Below are 18,977 nucleotides of genomic sequence, written 5' to 3'. Positions count from 1 at the left end.
CGTGTAGGTCGCCAGAGGGCGTCTGTTCTTCGCTCAGACAGGACGGGGTTAAAGGAGCCGCTGATTCGAGGGCTCCGGCTCACTCAGGCGGGTGGGAGGGAGGGGCACGTAGGGCGGGGCAAGCCTGCACGAGGCGCGCTGTGCGTTCTTCCGGGGGAGTTGTCCCTGGATCCTGGGACCCTGGCAGTGGCGGGCTGCACAGGCTCCCCGGAAGGGGGTTGTGGATAGTGACCTGTGCTCTTATGCAGGCTTCTTGGTGGCGGCAGCAGCAGCCTTAGCGTCTCCTGCCCGTCTCTGGGGTCCGCGCTTTTAGCCGTGGCTCGCGCCCGTCTCTGGAGCTCCTTTAAGCAGCGGTCTTAATCCCCTCTCCTCGCGCACCAGGAAACAAAGAGGGAAGAAAAAGTCTCTTGCCTCTTCGGCAGGTCCAGACTTTTCCCCGGACTCCCTCCCGGCTATCCGTGGCGCACTAACCCCCTGCAGGCTGTGTTCACGCCGCCAACCCCAGTCCTCTCCCGGCGCTCTGACCGAAGCCCGAGCCTCAACTCCCAGCCCCGCCCGCCCCGGCGGGTGAGCAGACAAACCTCTCGGCCTGGTGAGTGCCGGTCGGCCCTGATCCTCTGTGCGGGAATCTCACCGCTTTTCCCTCCGCACCCCTGTTGCTGCGCTCTCCTCCGCGGCTCCAAAGCCTTCCCCCTCCGCCACCCGCAGTCTCCGCCCGCGAAGGGGCTCCCTAGTGTGTGGAAGCTTTTCCTCCTTCACAGCTCCCTCCCACTGGTGCAGGTCCCGTCCCTATCCTTTTGTCTCTGTTTATTCTTTTTTCTTTTGCCCTACCCAGGTACGTGGGGGGTATCTTGCCTTTTGGGAGGTCTGAGGTCTTCTGCCAGCGTTCAGTAGGTGTTCTGTAGGAGTTGTTCCACGTGTAGATGTATTTCTGGTGTATCTGTGGGGAGGAAGGTGATCTCTGCGTCTTACTCTTCCGCCATCTTCCCGGAAGCCTCTGAAGGCCTCTGGTGAGTGGTGGTTTCGGGCTAATGAAAGTGAGCCCAGGGTGCTCACTGACTGCGGGAACTGCTCAGATGCAGACATTAATAGGTTTAAGGGAGATGGGGTAGGGAAGTTCAAGGACAATACGTCTGTAATAGATCATTAAATCTTGAGTCTCTCTTAGCCCTAAACTTTGGCGGTCAGTCTCTTGTACATTGTGGTCTCCCATGAACAAGCCTGTTGAAACCTTTGCAAGACATAGGACAGTGGGCTAGCAGGCTCATTTCCCATGTTCCCAGTGCTCTTGGGGGTTTGGGATGAGCACAGCTGGCTCAGGTCTCGGGAGAGTGCAGAGCTCTATGACACACTGACAGCAATGACAGCAAATGAAAGATGTGAGTCACTTTTTTTTGCCATCGATTGGTACAACATGATTTGGGTTTTTTTTTTGCCAGATTTCACAACTTTATATTTTAGATTTACTCAGCATCTTATTTCTGAACGTCTTTGATGAGACTCAAGCTCTTAGGAAATTTATTCATCAGTCTATTTCATAAAAATGACAATAGCAACAGCAATGCCTAGCGTTCTTAGATCACTTGCTGGGTGTATTGCATGTGTTATTTCATTTAATTATCCAACAGTCCTGTGAAAAAGGTATTATTATTATCATCTTCATTTTACAGATGGAGAAAGTGAGGCTTGGAGGGGTTAGGTCGTGTTTGGGGTCACACAGCAAGTACATGCTGGAGCTGATAGGAACCCAAGCAGTCTGGATCTGGAACCCCACTCCTTAACCATGACACTGCACTGCTGTTCTGAGAAGTGCCCTTTCTGAAGGGATGCCTTTCAAGGAGTGTTGGAAGGACATCATGGTGGGGAGTTTCATGATGTGCCACCCAAGGAGGTCTCCATGTGAAGGATTAGGGAGAGGGCTTGTCCCTCTGAGTGAGGGTTTTGGAGCCCTTTCCTCTGTTCTCGGGTATGGGCAGATGTAACTGAGGTTGGGCCATCAGAAGAGGAGCAGCAGTTTAATTTGTTAACTGTTATACTGCCTAGATCAGGAAGGGAACACTCAGCTCTCATGAATATCATGCCTGGCAACACCTTTAGAACAAGGACAGACTCCCAGAGACTGACTGGGGGCTGCTAGAGCCCGTGAATATCTGAGAGTGGGAAGTTCTGAAGTGGCCTTCTCCCCAGCAGAGAGGCTGGTGCCTTTGAGAGGGGACACCTGCCTGCAGGGGGGCCGTGCAGGCCTGGCAGCAGCTGATCAGACAGAGCAGCCCCCTTGCTGACCCTGCCTCTTCCACAGCCGGGGGCCTGGGGATGCTCACACTGGGGCTGCAGACTTCCTGGTGTGCACTTTTGCTAATCTTCACGACAGGGCCTGCCAGATAAAATGCAAAATTTCCAGTGAAATTTGAATTTCAGATAAACAACGAATACCTTTTTAGAGTAAATATATCCCAAATATGGCAAGTCCCAATTATTACTAAAAAGTTTTTTTGTTTTTCATTTGAAATGCAAACTTAACTGGGTGTCCTGTGTTTTTATTCACTAAATCTGGCAACCTTACTATTTACAATAGGCAAGACATGGAAGCAACCTTAATGTCCATCAACAGAAAATGGATAAAGAAGATGTGATATATATATATATATATATATATATACACATATACTACTCAGTCATAAAAAAGGATGAAATAATGCCATTTGCAGCAACATTGATAGACCTAGAGATTATCATACTAAGTGAAGTAAGTCAGAAAAAGACAAATATCATGTGATATCACTTAAATGTGGAATCTAAAAAATGACAAAAGTAAACTTATTTATGAAAGAGAAACAGATTCACAGACATAAAAAACAAATTTGTGGTTACCAAAGGGGAAAGGGGTTGGGGGAGGGATAAATTAGGGGTTGGGATTAGCAGATACAAACCACTATATACAAAATAGATAAACAACAAGGTCATACTGTATAGCACAGGGAACTATATTCAGTACACTGTAATAATGCATAATGGAAAAGAATATGAAAAAGAATATATATATATATAAAACCGAATCACTGCTGCATACCAGAAACTAACACAACACTGTAAATCAACTATACTTTGATAAAAAAAATTTTAAACAAATTCGGCAAACGTATCCATGCCGTTGGTGAGTTTTTAAGTGGACAAAGTTATATTCCTTTGTCCACAAATATTTGTTGGTTGTCAATTACGTGGCAGACACAGTCCTAGGGACTGGGACAGATCAGTGAACAGATAAGCAAGGCCCTGCCTTCATGCAGCTTACATGATGGTGTATGTGTATGTGTATACGGGGTGAGAAGGGAAAGACAAATAATAAACATGTAGAAACCTGATGATGACAAATAGTGATGTGAAGGAAAATAAGAGGTGGAATCGAGGGTGACTCTGGGTACCCAGGTGAGTGACTGATTTACTTGCCAGGGAAAGCCTCTTTGAGCTGAGATTTGTGAAAACCTGGAAGCAGAGTTTCAGGGACCTAGAAGAGGGAGGCAGGTAGAGGAGCAGAGGAAGGCCACAGCTGCTGAAGGGGAGTGACAGAGGCGGGAGAGGACGTGCAGGGAGATTGGACAGAGGGCAGAGATCCCACCATGTGCAGTGGGTCACAGGCCCAGGAAGGGAGGCCCTGCTGGCATCATGATATTTACATTTTATAAAGACCTGCAGAGGAGATGGTCCAGGGGCAAGAGCAGAAGCAAGGGGACCTGACAAGGGGCGTTATTGCCGTAGTCCTGACGAGATGGTGGTGTTGGTGGGAGGTGGTGGGAGTGGCGGTGGAGAGAAGTGGATGCACTGGAGACACACTTCATGGTGCAACTGACAGGCCTTCCTGACGAATTGGAGGTGAGGGACCAGGGAAACAAAGGAACTCCAGAAGTACTCCTAGAAACACTCCTAGGTTTGGGGGAGCCAGTTGGTCTTCTGTTTTTTAGGGCAGTGCTTCCCAGCAGTTGTCATGTCTTGGCTTACCCAGAAGACAATATTTGTATTGAAATGTAGCCGGGAGGGGCTGGCCTCCGGGGCTCCAGCCACCCCAGGTCCCAGTGTCCACTGTGAGCACTGTCTCAGAGAGCCTGTAACCCACTCACGGCAGTTCACCCACTGGGAAGATCTGCTTCTGGGGGGGAGAAGTTTCCAGCTGGAGCCAAGTGTGTGCTGCAGAGGGAGAGATGGAAATCAAGCTGTGGGAAGTGCAGTGAGCGTTCTCAGGACCACAGCACTCCCTCAAGCATGAGAAATAGAAGAGGTCAGTATTTTGTAGTAACTGTCAGTGGAGTGCAACATTTAAAAATTGTATTAAAAAACCCCAAAAAACATAACAACAACAACAAAAATAAAAGAGTTCTAGAATTCAGGGCTAGGGCAGATTTTAGAAATGACCTCATCCAACCCTCTCCTTTTTCTTTTTACACAAATATGTAAGACTAGGTTAAGGTCCTCATTCATTTATCCCATGTATAGAGTACTCCAGGTATGTGCAGCTGTGCTAGTGCTGTGTGACAGTGCTACTCAAAGTGCGATCCTGGACTGGTACCCGGTCTGTGACCAGAGGATGCGGAAATGGAGGATAAGCCACTTTTAGGGCAATTTGATATCGAAGTACGTGATCATTGGACTTGCAGTCTCTCTTTCTTTTTTAAAAACTAATTCATTTTCATTGTGTTTTACAAAAAGATTAGTACAGGATGGATTGAGGACCACAGAAACAATAACAACTTTTCCTGGGTTGGAAGCATGCGCCCCAGAGAATTACAGCTAATTCAGTCACGTGACCATCAGGGCTGCCCTGCTCCCCTCACTTCCCTCCCATCTCCTTCCCTTCAGAAGCACTCAGACGGTCTCAGAGATTTAAGGAGCCCAGTTTTATTCTATATCCTCCTCCCTGATATGAAAAGAAGATGATTCTTCTTGTGGGCTTCAGCCTTTTGTTTTTCTGTTAAGTACACTCATTGTTATGTCCTGCTCATTCTATCACCCGTTTCCCTTTTTCTTACTTTCGAAGGCTTGGCCTCTTTCTCATTCACACTGGATTTTCCAGTTATTTTCTGCCTTTAATTTTCATCTCTGTGTCTTTCCCCTGCCTCTGCCCATTGGGTTCCCTCCGGATGGGCCTGTGCTGGACCCAGTGCCTGCGGAGTGTAAGACTTCACTGTTTGCTTATTTTTTTCTCTTCACAGACAAGGACGTGCTGTGTAACCAAGTGACCCAGATCTCCCAGGAGCAGATAGTGGTGAGTGGCAGTGAGGTGACACTACAATGCATTTTCCAAACCACATACTTAGATCCAGACTTATACTGGTACCAAATAAGACCAGGTCGTTCCTTCTAGTTTGTCCTGCACAGGAATAACATTAAATCCCATGATGCAGCTCTTGCTCGGGGTAGATTTTCCGTGCAGCACAGCCTGACCCACAAAACCTTCCACTTGGTGATCTCCTCAGTGAGGCCTGAAGACGGTGCCACTTACTACTGTGGCTTGCACTCCCACGGTGTTGCAGGTGTCCGGGAAGTCTGCACACAAACCCCTGGGCACAGCCTGGCAGAGCTGCCTCTCTGGATAGCTCATGTCCTTGGACACAGCATCCTTCTTCCCTGTCATTCTGTGGTCCAGTCTGGCCTTTAGAGGTGCCCTAACATGTCTTCCAGATAAGAAAAGGCCTGGTCACATCCAGGGGAGCACCCTGGCTTCCGATGGAGCAGACATCTCCCCACTTCTGACACAGAGGGCCCTGGCTGCCCGAGTGCCCGTGGTGGGGAAGGGAGACTGCACGTCTGAGAGACTCTGGTGCCCAGGTCGTGCCTGATACAGAGCAGGGCTTGACAAGGATGTGCTGCATGCGCTGGGAGCGTATCAGGATGCGGCTGGTTAAGGGCCAACTTCAGGAGAGCCTTTCGGAAGTGTCTTTATTTTAGTCTCCATCATTCATCCATTGCTGTGAATTGGCCTGTTTCCTTTTAAGACTCAAATTGGACACAAAGTTACTTACTTTAAAAAATTTCCCTGGTTTACCTTTCATTTGCATCTTCTTGTACAGCCACCTTATTTCTCCTGGATTCTCTTTGGCACCTCCATTTTACTTACTGGGTTTGGAGAACATTTTTCTTTCACTGAAGAGCACTGAGATATTCCCAGAAAGCTGTCTGTGAAAACCAGAATCCCAGCTTCAAAGGCCCTGAGTTTGGAGCTCAGTGGTATCCCCAGGGGAGAGAATTACCTCCAGGGGAAACCAACAATGTGATGTCAAAAATAGATATACCCTCGGCCCTGGGATTCCATCCCTCCTTCCTCTACTTCTGTGGGTGTCTCTTCCTTAAAACAACTATTAGAGTTATTAGATGTAATCTTAGAAATAGTAGAAGCCTTAGACGGTATTTTATAGGGAAAGCACTGAAGCCCAGAGAAGTGAGGGACATTTGGAAGGTCGCTGATCTGGTTAATGACAGAGCCAGGGGTGTGGGGCTGCACTTCTGGGGGCTCCCTTGCAGCTGCACCCTAGGAGGTTGTATCAGTAGGTGGCTTGGGCAGCAGTATATCTGGGCTTCAACACAGGCAGGTGGAAAGCAGTCGCTATAGAGAGGGATGGAAAAGACACGCGTGAGGGAGCCAAAGGATCAGGCCAAATGACTCAGCCTCCGGGGCTTCTGTTCTGCCACCTACTGAGCGTGTGTACTAATCTCCTGGAGACTCCTTTGGGGTCACATGAGATTCTACACGTGAAAGCTCTGGAAAACTATAATCCACGATAGCATGGTTTCCACACCAGAAGGCAGCCGCAATCCCCGATAGCTCCTGCCTTAAATCTTTTCAGGAGCATCCTTTTGGTGGAAGAAATTCATGGTTCTTTAAAATACTAGGATGCCTTTCGCTGATGATCAAAGTAGGCCAGAGGGTGGCTCATTCATATGCTATGTATAGGACTATCCTGAAGTTCAGCCTAGCTGAACTTCAAAACAAGCCCTCTTCCCTGTCTCAGGGACGTGCTGTGCTCTTGTAGAAGGAACTTGGGGCTGGCACTCCTGATAACTTTGTTCTGCTCCCAGAAATATCGCTGCCTCTCTGAATAACCTTGAACAAGGTACATACCTTTTCTGGGGGACATATTTTTTTCCATCTGAAAAATGAGGATGTGTTGTTTTGTTCTTAGCAACTTCAGAGATACATTCTTAAGAATGGCCCAAGGTAACAGATGGGAATGTTTTGGAAACAGGCATTCTTGATGCACATGAGGTGAAGATGTGTGGAATCTTTTAATAGTTTTCCCCTGGATGGACCTGGCTTATCCACCTAGATTGTCCTAAACTCATTGACTCAGAATGCCACTGCCTCCTTTCTTTGGTTTGGGTTGTGAGGACGTGCCATGGGAGTCTGCAGATGGCAAAGATGGGGCAGTTGTGGATGAACGTTGCTCTTTCACTTGTAACCTCATGAGCCCCCGCCTGACAGCCCACATAGGTGCTGAGGAACCCACAGTGCTTGGTTGCTAGACTTTTGCTACCTGGGTTTGTGCACCCGGAAAAAGCTGGCCTTGCTGAGGTGGGAGGAGCAGAGCTCAGAGGCCACATCAGGGACGCTGATGTTGTTGGAGTAGCAGGAAACCCAGGGGTGGGTCCCCGAGGCAGGAGCCTGCAGGCTGGGGGCCCAGGAAGCTGTGGTGTGACCTATAAACTCAGTGTGGTTTTTGTCTGACTACCAGTGAATTCACAGCTCCCCTTACCCCCTGCGATGGTCCGCAATGAAGAAAGCCAGAAGCAAGGCACACACAATGCACTTTAATACATGCAATAGAGACAAAGAAGAATGGCAGAAAACCATCAATACCAAAGGTCCAGTGCCTTCAAACTTCCTGGGCATGGATGGGCAGGCAGGGGGTCATGAAGACACTGTTCTTACAGGGGAAATCTCGGGGTCTCATTCCTGTCCCTCCCTCCCAGAACACTTGCACAATGAGTTGCTTGAAAGCAAGACCCACGTCTTACGTATTTTTGCACCCTCAGTACAGTGCCTAGAACTTGGAGTAATTCATGTTCGTTAAATCAATTAATAGAGAGAAACCCATTTCCTCTGCATTTTACTCTGATCTCTGCTAATAACTCTGAGAGTATTTAGATGAGATTGGAGAAACCCCATTGCCTGGGCAGAGAGTGTTAGGAAGTCAAATGTAGTTTTGTTTGTCAAATACTAGGAAAAGCAGAAAGTGCCTTTGTGGATGAGAACGCTAGTTTGGGGCAAACCTAGTGCTGGGTTGAGCAGAGCCTTTTATGTTTCGGAAGAAGCCCAGGATCTATTTTCCTCTTGGAGAATGGAGCTAGGAACCCGATGGCTCCTGCTTTCTACTTCTGGAGGCAAAGAAAGTCAAAGGAACAAAACACCATTTTCAAAGTGTGTCAGTTGTAGGAAAAAAAATGTGTCCTATATACCTTCATATCTCTATATCCTTTTATAAAGCAACATGTAAAACAGTTGGGACCATAAGCCCCCACTCTCCAGGACTTCTGTCTTTCATCAGGCTGAAGGATAAGCTGGGTTTGTTGCCTTTAAAGGAAAACTGGTTTGGGAAACAGCCATTTAAGCAAGGCTGGGACAGGTCAACTTAAACCACCAGGAAGTTGAAAGCCTAGGAGATAGCACCTCTGTAGGCGTTTGATTTCTTTCAGGGCGTGTAGCCTTCTCATGCCGGTCAGCCTGCAAGTGAAGGAAAATTGTCAGGGTTATAGAATCATAGACTGTCAGTGCTGGAAGGAATCATAGCATGGCCAGTACTTGCTGTGGTTGTACCGTTGCAGACATCACTAATATATCCTGGCACATTTCCCTTCTACACATGGTGATAGTTCAGCTAGTCACTATCAGTTTATCTATGTTGGCACAAGTCATAAAACCCATCTGCTCTCCTTTAGTTCTTCTTTGCTCCTTTGTTTTACAGATGTGATAACCCAGGCCCAGAGAGGTGAAGCAACCTGGCCTAGGTAACATAGTGAGTTAGTGACATAGGCAAACCTAAGCCCCGGGTCAAATTTCATGTCTAAGATAACCAGAAGAAGCAATGCAAGTAAAAGGCAAATAATTCACATCTCATCCTCAACTTTGCATGCATCCTGAGTGGCTAGTAGTGAGCTGTTCACTAAGGATGGGAGCATAGGTTCATCCCAGAGATAGGCTGGTCTACACATTGAGTCCTATGATTAAGGATCGAGAGCTGACATCCCCTTTGTCTGGGCAAAGATAAGTTCTGCTCCCCCTGAATATTCTTCAAGTGAAGCTTTACTGACGGCCTTGCAAAAAGCCCATGGTCCCTTGGCCATATAAATAAAATTAGCAGTAAAGAAAAAGATTTCTCCTGTTTAGGTCCAATTTTTTTGGCTCCTGAGTTTGAGGTGAGGATTATTGGCTGGTATTATATTATATTACATGAATTTTGAGTCTGGCTTGAAATAAAAGGCTAACAGGAGATGTGATGTTATGCTGAGTATCTGAAAAGGTCCACCTTAGTAAATCATAATATGTCTCTATGTGTTTTTCCTTTCTCAATGCTTCTTACCATTCCTAAACTCCTTTCCTCCATGTGCAGCATAGTTTGGGTGGAGGTAGGAATAAGAAGCAGCTAGTTCTTACCTTAAAAGAAAAATAACTTGGCAGTCAAGAGAAAATTGATGGCAACACTCTTGGCAAACAGCATTCGGAGCCCCAGCACTGCAAGGGACATCATGTTCACCTTCCCGGCTTGCACTGCAATTGAATGAGAATGAAGATGGTGGCTTCAGCAAGAGACTAAATTTCCTTCCAGAAATTGGACCCACAGCACCGAAACCAGCCTGCCCTGAATCACCATCATTCTTCCTGGTCTGAAGCCCAGCTTGGTGCCAGATAGCCTTCAGAGACCTAAGGCTGCTATTCACATCCAGTAAGGCAAGCTTTGGAAAAACCCATGCTTGCAGCCAGGCAAACTCTGCTTAGAGAGTCAGAGGGAATCAACTGGGCTCAGGTATGGTTTTTGTTTTCTTTTGAAATAGAATGATTTTGGGCCCCATCTGACAATGACAGAGTTTGCTTTAACCTCAATTCTGAAGTTGGCCCTTTGGTTTCAACTAACCTTGGGGCTCATAGCAGGTCTCTGGAGTTTGAGTTTGATTGATGTTTTCAGGTTCCTTTGGCTTTGGATTTTCTGGAACAAACAGCAGTGGTCAGGGTTACAATGATAACCGAGAGGCTTAAGGTATTTCAGGTTTTAAAACTGGATTTCAGGTTTTACTTACTTAGACTTTAAGTAAGTAAACTAAGGACCAGAGAAGTGACTTGGTTAAGGTCCTTTAGCTATTTGCACAGTCAACATACTTCCTGTCCTGAGACTTTTTTCCATTGTACCATGAGGCCCACATGCAGGTATGCCTCTAATTTGTAAGAACAACTAGAATAATTAACACCATGATAAGCTGGACTGCCCTTTGTTATGGCATTCACACTAGATTAGACCTCACATGAATTTTCAACCCTAGAGTCTTTAGGATGAAGGAGACAGGGGTTGGTGAAGAGGAGAGATGGGGATGAAATAAGATGTGCTTTATCTTAGATTCCAGTGCAGAGATGCAGAGAGTTTAATTCCTAGTCAATGATGGGAATTCGCCTAAGTCTTGAGTCTGAGCCTAAGTCTTGTTTCCAGCATGACGCCATGTTGAGAGTGATCTGTCAAGAGTTTACAACTCTAACTTCTCTTTCCCTTGACTTTTCTTCCCCACAATCGCAGCCCCTTCAGGCCAGATAGGACCTACCTGAAGTATTTTTCTTTGGTTTGAAGTCAGTAGAGCGCCAGGTTTGTTTGTTATGTTGAACTGAACATGTCACTGAATCTGGATCTCCATACTGACCAAGCTTGACGGCACTGTACCTCCCACCGGGAGAGATGACGATAGCAGGGTCATATTCTCTTATTATCTTGGATGATTCCAGACTTATAGTTACATCTTTGGGGTAGAACTCCTTCACCAGACAAGTGACGTACGTCCCGTTTTTCATGACAAAAACGGATGGGTTGGCAACAGCCTGAATTTCTGCAAATATAATCAATTTATTTTGTGAGATGATTATCCATGTGTGGGAGTTAAACCATGATGTTTTCCTCAATTCCTCTGGGGCCAAACACTACAATCCAGACTTTCCTGCATCCTGTTAGTGACCTGAGCTTGTTAGCACCTCTATGAAAGGATGGCTAAGAGAAGTAGACATGAAATGCAGCAGTTTGACTTCTAGTTAGGAGCTGCTAAGAGATATATGGCTGGGAGCAGAGATAGAAAATGACAAATACAAAGAAGTGTATTTTGAGTCTTTTGAGTTTCAAATATTTATGTTTTATTAAACAATCCTCTGGACAATCTAGTTAGGCTGAAAATCTCTCTGAATCAGTTGGTTTATTTTAAATGCATGAGCCCTTGGAATGAGATCAGGGCAAGGTCTGAGAAGGACTATATAACTGGTTCCAACACTCTGCGGATGGAGGTGTTTGTGTCACTTCAGGGTGTCATCCCCAGTTTTTGGACTGGAAGGGATCTGCTAAAGTTAAGTGGTCCATCTCTCTGCCTTCAGGTGAATTCTTATGTAAGGGACCACCCTACAGTTTCTTTTGAGTCTTTAATCAGAGAATTACAGCTATCATTCTCAGAAGTCCTCAGGAACATAAAACTAGTTTAAGCCTATTTCTTCTTGTTTTGTTCTAAGTGGAGCTGTGGAACACTGGTTACAATAATTGGGTCTCCTCCTGGCCTTCTCTCCTTTCATGCCTCATTATCTGCTACTCTGTATATGCATCTTTTTCTTTCCTTAAAACCAGAGTGGGGTTGGGGATTTTTCAAAGGGCTCTTCTGGAACGTGGAAGGAGAAAACCTTCATTGTTTTGTTTCACGGCATAGCTGAAGCCACTGATAATAGACACCGATAACCCCAGCAGTAACGGCTTGGAAACCACACGTTCTGCTCAGTCACCTCCCTCCAGAACTGTGGCATTTCTCTCTTATGATACTGACTTTGGTGAGATGGATTCCAGTTGATTTTCTAGGGAGCTTGAAAATGAGTTATAGAGAAAGGAAACTAGTCCATTATAAAGCAAAACCAAAATAACCCTATCTCCTTCGTTACTTAAGAGTGTGACCCAATCGTAGTCTGATTTAGTTGGATAATTAAGCCTTGCTTGGGATTTAAAAACCTAATTTCAAAGGCAGTTGCTAATGATCACTTTGGGCTGGAGAGACCTGGCTTGAATAATTTGAATAATGTGATATAATCAACAAGACAGATGTCTGAAGAAGGTCATACACTCAGGATATTGTGCTCTGAATCTGTTACTCAGCATTTCAGATACAGCATAATGCATTGGTTTGGTAAAACATTTTTCTCAGATCCTCTTTCTCAATTAATGTCTATCCGTTCAAAACAATTGTTTGAAAGTAAAGTGTTTAACCCATTCTTTGGTGTCATGGTAACTAAAGAAAAGGCTATCTGACTGAATTGAACCTTTTTTAAAAAGTGGGATGCAGGGCTTCCCTGGTGGCGCAGTGGTTGAGAGTCTGCCTGCCAATGCAGGGGACACGGGTTCGTGCCCCGGTCTGGGAAGATCCCACATGCCGTGGAGTGGCTAGGCCCGTGAGCCATGGCCACTGAGCTTGCGTGTCTGGAGCCTGTGCTCCGCAACAGGAGAGGCCACAACAGTGAGAGGCCCGCATACCACAAAAAAATAAAAAATAAAAATTGGATGCATACAATATAGTTGCCCTATGTAACCTAGTCTATTTTATATTAGACCTAAACCAAAATTTGAAGTTGTATAAAATTTGCACTACATTGTAGTCTAAAATTTAAAGATGTAATCACTTATCTTTTGAGAATTTCCAGGCTTTCTCCTTGGTCCACAAACATAATTACATTTCAGCATGTATTGCAAAGTGCTATTTATTTGGGCAATTGTTATTTTATTTTCAGACTTTCTCTTTTTATGAGTACCCATCTAATGCTAAGGTTATGTGCTGGTAAACAATACAAAAAGAAGTGTATACCTTTCCTGAACAGTTTTTCTTAATTTATAAACTTAGAAGTCATCTATGTTCTAGATTCTCATAGAGTGTCTTACTGGTTCCCCAAGCATCGCAACATGGATAACAAATGTCACTCACAGTTTCAAAGGTCTCTGCCAATATGGGATTTAACTTGAACACAAATCAGGTAAGTTTGCTCTACCTGATTACTCTGACCAGGTTGACCATTTCTCTCCTAAATCTTCCAGCTGCCGGACATTTTACAGGTGGCAACAAGTCATTCACACTAGTCAGCTTAGCTAAAGGGATGCCTAGGGATGAAGCAACCACCTTGGAGAATTTGGGCCTCTGCCCCTCCTCCACCTGATGCTCCAACTATTAGTATAATTCTTCTAGATTTCTTTGTGCTTTCTGGGCTGCTCTGAAGATTTCAGAAATAAGTTTTTGTTTTTTTTAAGTAAAAATAATTACAGAGCTACTTCAGCTACTCAGCCTAATATCTTTACTGTGGCCCACTCCATCTGTACTACTCCATCTCCTAGTTATACTTTTTCATGTAATGCAAACTGGATGGCAACCCTAGTCCCAGGAGTCAATTCCTCCCTAGAAATGTATGGAAAAAAATCAACTCACGGGGCTCCACGAAGAGTTTGGTGCCAGCTCCAGAAAACATCTGTCAGGTGTCCCAGGAGCACATTGCGATGCTGCCTCACAGGTAACCAGCCTGGGGCTGGCCCTGGGGCCTGGGCTAGAACATCTGTATCCTGCCTCTCCAGCCTGGGTCCCAGCCTAGAGACCCCACCAGTCAGAGAGCTACAAAGCTGCCCTTTATTAGATCAGGGGTCAAACTCATAGAGTCTCAGTTCCCTTTGAAGCTAATAATAGTTTAACTGCTGGGTAAGGAGGTGAGCATGAAATCCCCAGCCAAGAAGCACTGGGACAGGGGACAGGGCTGAGACAGAGCAAGAGAAGAGGGTGACAGGTGACCAAGAGCTGCCTTCAGGATGGAAAATTTAACATCCCGTTTATTGGGAGGGCTCTCCAATAAGAACACATTAGCTTGGGAGTAGGGATGGGGCACTGAATATTGACATTTCTTGTAATGAATGTTAGGCCGAGGAGGGTTTAGACACAGATCTTGTTCTCATATTCCGGTCCTTCTCTTGGGTCACAGTCCACCTTTTTGATTAGAAACCTAATTTCTTCCCCATCACTCAGACTGAGTCTCACAATAACAACAAACCTACTTTCTAATTCCCTGAGTCCATGGAAAGGCTTTCTAAGGACGTGAGGGTTGAACAAGAAATTGGTAGCTGACAGGGGAGCCCAGTGGTGCTACGTGTCATGGATACAGGTCAGAGAAGCCAGCGCTTGCTTTGGATTGCTTATTTTTGTTTTATAATTTCTCTTGAGCCTGGATCTAGATACAAGCCTCAGGAGGACAGAGTAATCGTGTGAAATAGAACTTAAGGATGATTACTCTGTCTTATCACCCAAAAATCAAGAGTCTAGGGCTAGAGCTAGGCAAAGGGAAGGATGGTTGTATAGGGCCATTATATGTTGTCAAAACTTTAAGGATTGGGGGTTTGATTTGAAATTCTCAGCCCCCCTACCTGAGCTTCATATCATCATATTACACTCGATCACTGCAGGAAGAGAAAACCAGAGAAGCAATTGGGGTATCCCTGGAGAGCTCAGGTCAGCATCTCGACAGAGGGGCTAAGCATCAGTTTCATCTCTGAAGACTTCCAAAGGCACAGCCTCAGAGATTTGATTCTAACACGGCAGATAACTCTGAATCTCAAGTGGAAATGATTTAAAGGGAAAATGAAACACAACACCTTTTGCTCAGATGCGATTTGCCCAACATCAATCAGACTGCAATCAGTTACAACGTGATTCTGTTTCTTTCCTTCTTTTCATTGCTCTAGTCTCCTTTCAAAGATAAGAAAACTCACCAAATTCCACTATTTCCCTGGAAGCAAGGGGCAATCAAGTATGCCTGTAAGTTTATATTACCCTCTGAGAGACAGAGACCCCGTTGACACTACCAGTCCCTTTCAGGACTGTCAGATCGCCTCCCCACATTCATGTATATTTCCCCACTTTTTATTTCCTCTGAAATAAACAAAATCAGAATCTAACCAATGCCCCATTGGTTTTGGCATTTTGGGAAGCATCTGAAAGACTGCTGTTCTCTGGACTGCTCCCAGTGACTGACTGTTGGCAGCTACCCAGACTACCTGAATATGACCCCTGGATTTCCAAACACTGGAACAGACTGCCAGTGGACAATATCTCTAGGAGAGCACCACTACTTCGCTATTGTCTTGAAGTTGGGGGCTGTTTCTACTTTGGATGTGGGCTCCTGAACCTTTACAGAATCCTCAGATTCAGGGCTAACAAGGGAGGTGTGCACATTACGGTTCTCGGCAGACCCAGACAAGGATGGGACCTTGGAGAACATTTAGTGTGAGCCAGGCAAGATGATTTAATGCAAGTTCTCAGCAAAAAAGAGACAAGGGCAGATTGGCTTTTATCGTCTGAGGCAGAGAAGGCTATTTTGATCTAACTCCTTCTTTTATAATATTTTTCTTCTTTCTAGCCCTCCCTCTTCCTACGCTGTGACCATGACTCTTTTTCCTCATAAACAGTGGATTCTCCTTATCTAGAACTTGCCTTTTCCCTGGTCCCAGTCCCTGACCAGAGGGCCAGAAGCCTGACCAAGGGCTTTATTTAAGCAGTTGTAGAAGACTTATCAATAGTAATCCTCAGAACAGAGTTTCCAAGCATACGTAGAATATTTTCTTAAGAGAAACCTAGTGAATTTGTCCTCCAGTTTCCCCCTGGCTCTTTGTAACAACAACAATGGATTTCCCATTTAGAACCTCCTAACTTCTCAAGAAGTTGCGTTTATTCAGGACTATGCCACAACTCCAAGGGAATATACACACTGAATAAAATGCATAACTTACTCGGTTCCACGATGAGTTGAGTCCCGTTTCCAAAGGTGAGTTGTGCTGTCAGCACACCATTTCAGACATCATGACCAAAAACCTTACTACCTATTTGCCCCCTGCCTAGTGCTTTTGTTTGGAAGGGGGTGGGTTAGCTAGAGTCATAGAATTTTGCAAGGGTTTCTGAGATCTAAGCATTTCATGTTGGCAGCTTCTTTGATGTGTGTTATCTTCTGAGTGTTGACATTGAGGGACGTCCCTATGTTTACTGCTATTACCTCCTCAAACCTGTCATCTCTTACCCCCAGATCTTGCTTCAGGATCACATTTTCACAGGGAAAAAGGAATTAACTGTCAAATGGCTATTGTCAGCAGAAACATAACATAACATATTGTAAGCAGAAACTTGAACTGTAAGGTTCAAGTCAATCAGAAAGGACTATGCCTCAGTTAGAGGTGGAAGGACATGATGGCTGGACCAAGAGCCATTGAAGAAAAAGACTTGGAGTCTATTAAAAGGATGCTAATACTCATAGATGACTACCATTTCTATAAGTACTTTACTACTTACAAATGGCTTGTGCTTACACTACCTCAAAAAATACTACTGTAACAAACTCCATGAGATGATATTATTAGATCTATCTTACAGAGGAAGTCACTGGAGCTAAGGGTGGTTAAGATAGTGGCTGAGCTGGGCCTGACTCTCATGTCTCCAGACCCCAGATTCCATTCATTGAACCAGAGTAATAGATGACAGGACTGAAAGGAGCCTCAGCTGTCACTTGTCAAAACCCCTGAAGTCACACAAAGTCTAAGTAATGGACATACTACTAGTAATGGACACAGCATCTTTTTTCATTAAATCCCAGAATTCCCACTGGGTCATAAGACATTCACATCATTGGACTTCCTCTCTTTTCCTACTATATTGTCCCTTAGAATTGGTCTGGATGATAACCAGGATCTTAGTGTGCTAAAGCTGGAAGACACCTGGGAAATCATTTGTACCAGCTAGAGGGAAACTCGAGTTCAGTGAAGTCACAGAGCTCGTCAAAGAGGATTGGAACTCAGTCTTTGAACTCTTGGTCTAACATGCTCACCACTGCACCTCATATTTACTAGATGTGCTGTAGTACAGGTCTGGTCATTGCCCAGATCTGTAAATGGTGAATGCACGGGTATTAAGTAAGCTGTTTCACTAAGGCTAGTCAGGTAGAGGGAAGGCCACAAAAACTCTCCTGGATGGAGAGTGGACCAAGAAGACTACTGCAGCATGTACCCACCCTGGATTGTATCAGAAACTCAGTCCCTGCCCCTCAAACCATCCCTTGCTAAATTGCCTGCTGGAGGGATTTTCAACAACCTAAGAAGTGTTTCCCAAGCTGATGAGTTGGGAAAATATTTAACAAAGATAATTGCCAAACACAGTGGTCAAAAGAAGAAAAACAACGAGTCACTTACTTGGTTCAACGTTCAGATAGGTTCCTTTGCCGAATATCAGTAGATCATACACAGCTGATTAACCCAGTCTAAAAACTGCCTTTCTTTTTTCTTACCACAACCCTGCCCCCAGTTGCCAAGTCATGTGATAGTCATTGGATGGGATTTTCTGTCTCATCTGCTTAACCTCTTTTCTCCTCAGTCTTGGGGGCTACCCTTCAGAACAAAGCAGGAGGTGGTTCCTGGGTCAAATAGAAATCTAGGCTTTTGCCACGTGTCACAATCTGAATTTGTGCTCTGAACGACAGAGGTTGGAAAAGAGTTTCTTAGATCAGGAGCAAAGGAAGGTAGACTGTTGATCATAGAGTGGGTGATTGTCAACCCTTGGCTACACTTAGGTGGGGCAAGATCTAGTGAGTGACAGGCCCCACTCAGAACCTTTTAGGAGAACTCCATTTCATATCCAGTCAGAGCTTTACATCATTGACAGGCACTGTGCAGCAGCCAGACTTAGTATAAAATAGAACTAGAGTTTTTGGAACATTTTAATAACGTGTTCATGAACTTCAAATTTGAGCAAGCTTCAATGGCATACTTACACTTAGAAGGGACAGTTAGATTAGCCTCTGTCATATGTAAAAATCAGTGTCTGTGAGATTGCTTGTATGTCACTCACAAAATACAGGGAGAAAAAGTGCATTTTCAGATCAGTTTACAGCCCATACAGGATTGCATATCATACTTTGAGAACCACTAAAATGCAGAGTGCTTCTCAGCTGCAGTGAAGTAGGGAGATGTCAGATAACCTGAAATCGAGTTCAACTCAGTTTCTTACTAAGTGTGTAATCTTGGCCAAGTTCCTTAAGGTCACTGAGCTTCATTTGCCTCCTTTATAAAACAAGGATACCGTCTTCTGTATTGGGAGGTTGTAAGAGTAAATGAAAGGGTGTATATATAAAGCATTCTGTAAATGCTCAGTGTAAGTACAGTGTTTATTGGTGTTAGAGTAAAAAGTGTTACTTGAAGCAGGAGCATGTAATTTCACTAAGCTCAGAGCTCCCTGGGACAGGGTTGTAGGGAGAGATTGCTGAGGGAGGAGAGAATCCTGTTTCTTTGGTGTTTGGGATAAAAGTGCCCACTTCTTAAAGCTGAGGGTGAGGATTGGAATCCAGGTTTCTGTCTCCCTTGGTCTCTTCCCAAGGTCAAGTGTGACTGCCATTCCCTTGTCTAACCTTCCCTCTAGAATCCAAAAGCCCAAGTCCTTACAGTGACTTAGAAGCCATCCTTTCTCCATTACCAACCTGACCTCATACAAAAATTCTCTCCAGGTCACTCACTCTCCTCCAGCCACCAGGCCTCCTTGGTATCCTTCACACACCCCAGGCAGTGCTTGTGTTCCCTCTGCCTGGAAATGCTCTTCCTCCAGAAACCTGCATGGCTCCCTCTGTAACCCCCTCGGGTCTCTGCTCAAATGTCCCTTTTCCAATGAGGCCTTCTGTGACCCCTCTGTTAAAAGTTGCACACTGCCCC

General features: G+C 45.2%; 2 gene segments (V, D, J or C); both read right to left on the bottom strand.

Annotated features, from left to right (window-relative positions):
* Window positions 1–18,977, bottom strand: part of LOC112397468 (T-cell receptor alpha chain C region-like) — a 206,179-nt gene that overhangs the window by 84,891 nt on the left and 102,311 nt on the right. Inside the window, 1 exon segment of the C gene segment in view lies at window positions 14,653–14,660. Within this exon segment, the coding sequence occupies window positions 14,653–14,660 (8 nt within the window).
* LOC112397469 (T-cell receptor delta chain C region-like) lies at window positions 7,778–17,600 on the bottom strand. The segment is given in 5 exon segments: window positions 7,778–8,710; window positions 9,641–9,754; window positions 10,119–10,190; window positions 10,795–11,073; window positions 17,469–17,600. Coding segments are annotated over 3 exon segments (429 nt in total).

Source organism: Neophocaena asiaeorientalis, unplaced genomic scaffold (genome assembly GCF_003031525.2).
Source record: "Neophocaena asiaeorientalis asiaeorientalis breed wild unplaced genomic scaffold, Neophocaena_asiaeorientalis_V1.1 scaffold27, whole genome shotgun sequence".
NCBI classification, from domain to species: domain Eukaryota; kingdom Metazoa; phylum Chordata; class Mammalia; order Artiodactyla; family Phocoenidae; genus Neophocaena; species Neophocaena asiaeorientalis.
Note: the sequence above shows the minus strand (reverse complement) of the source record. Positions and strands in the feature narration are given on the sequence as shown.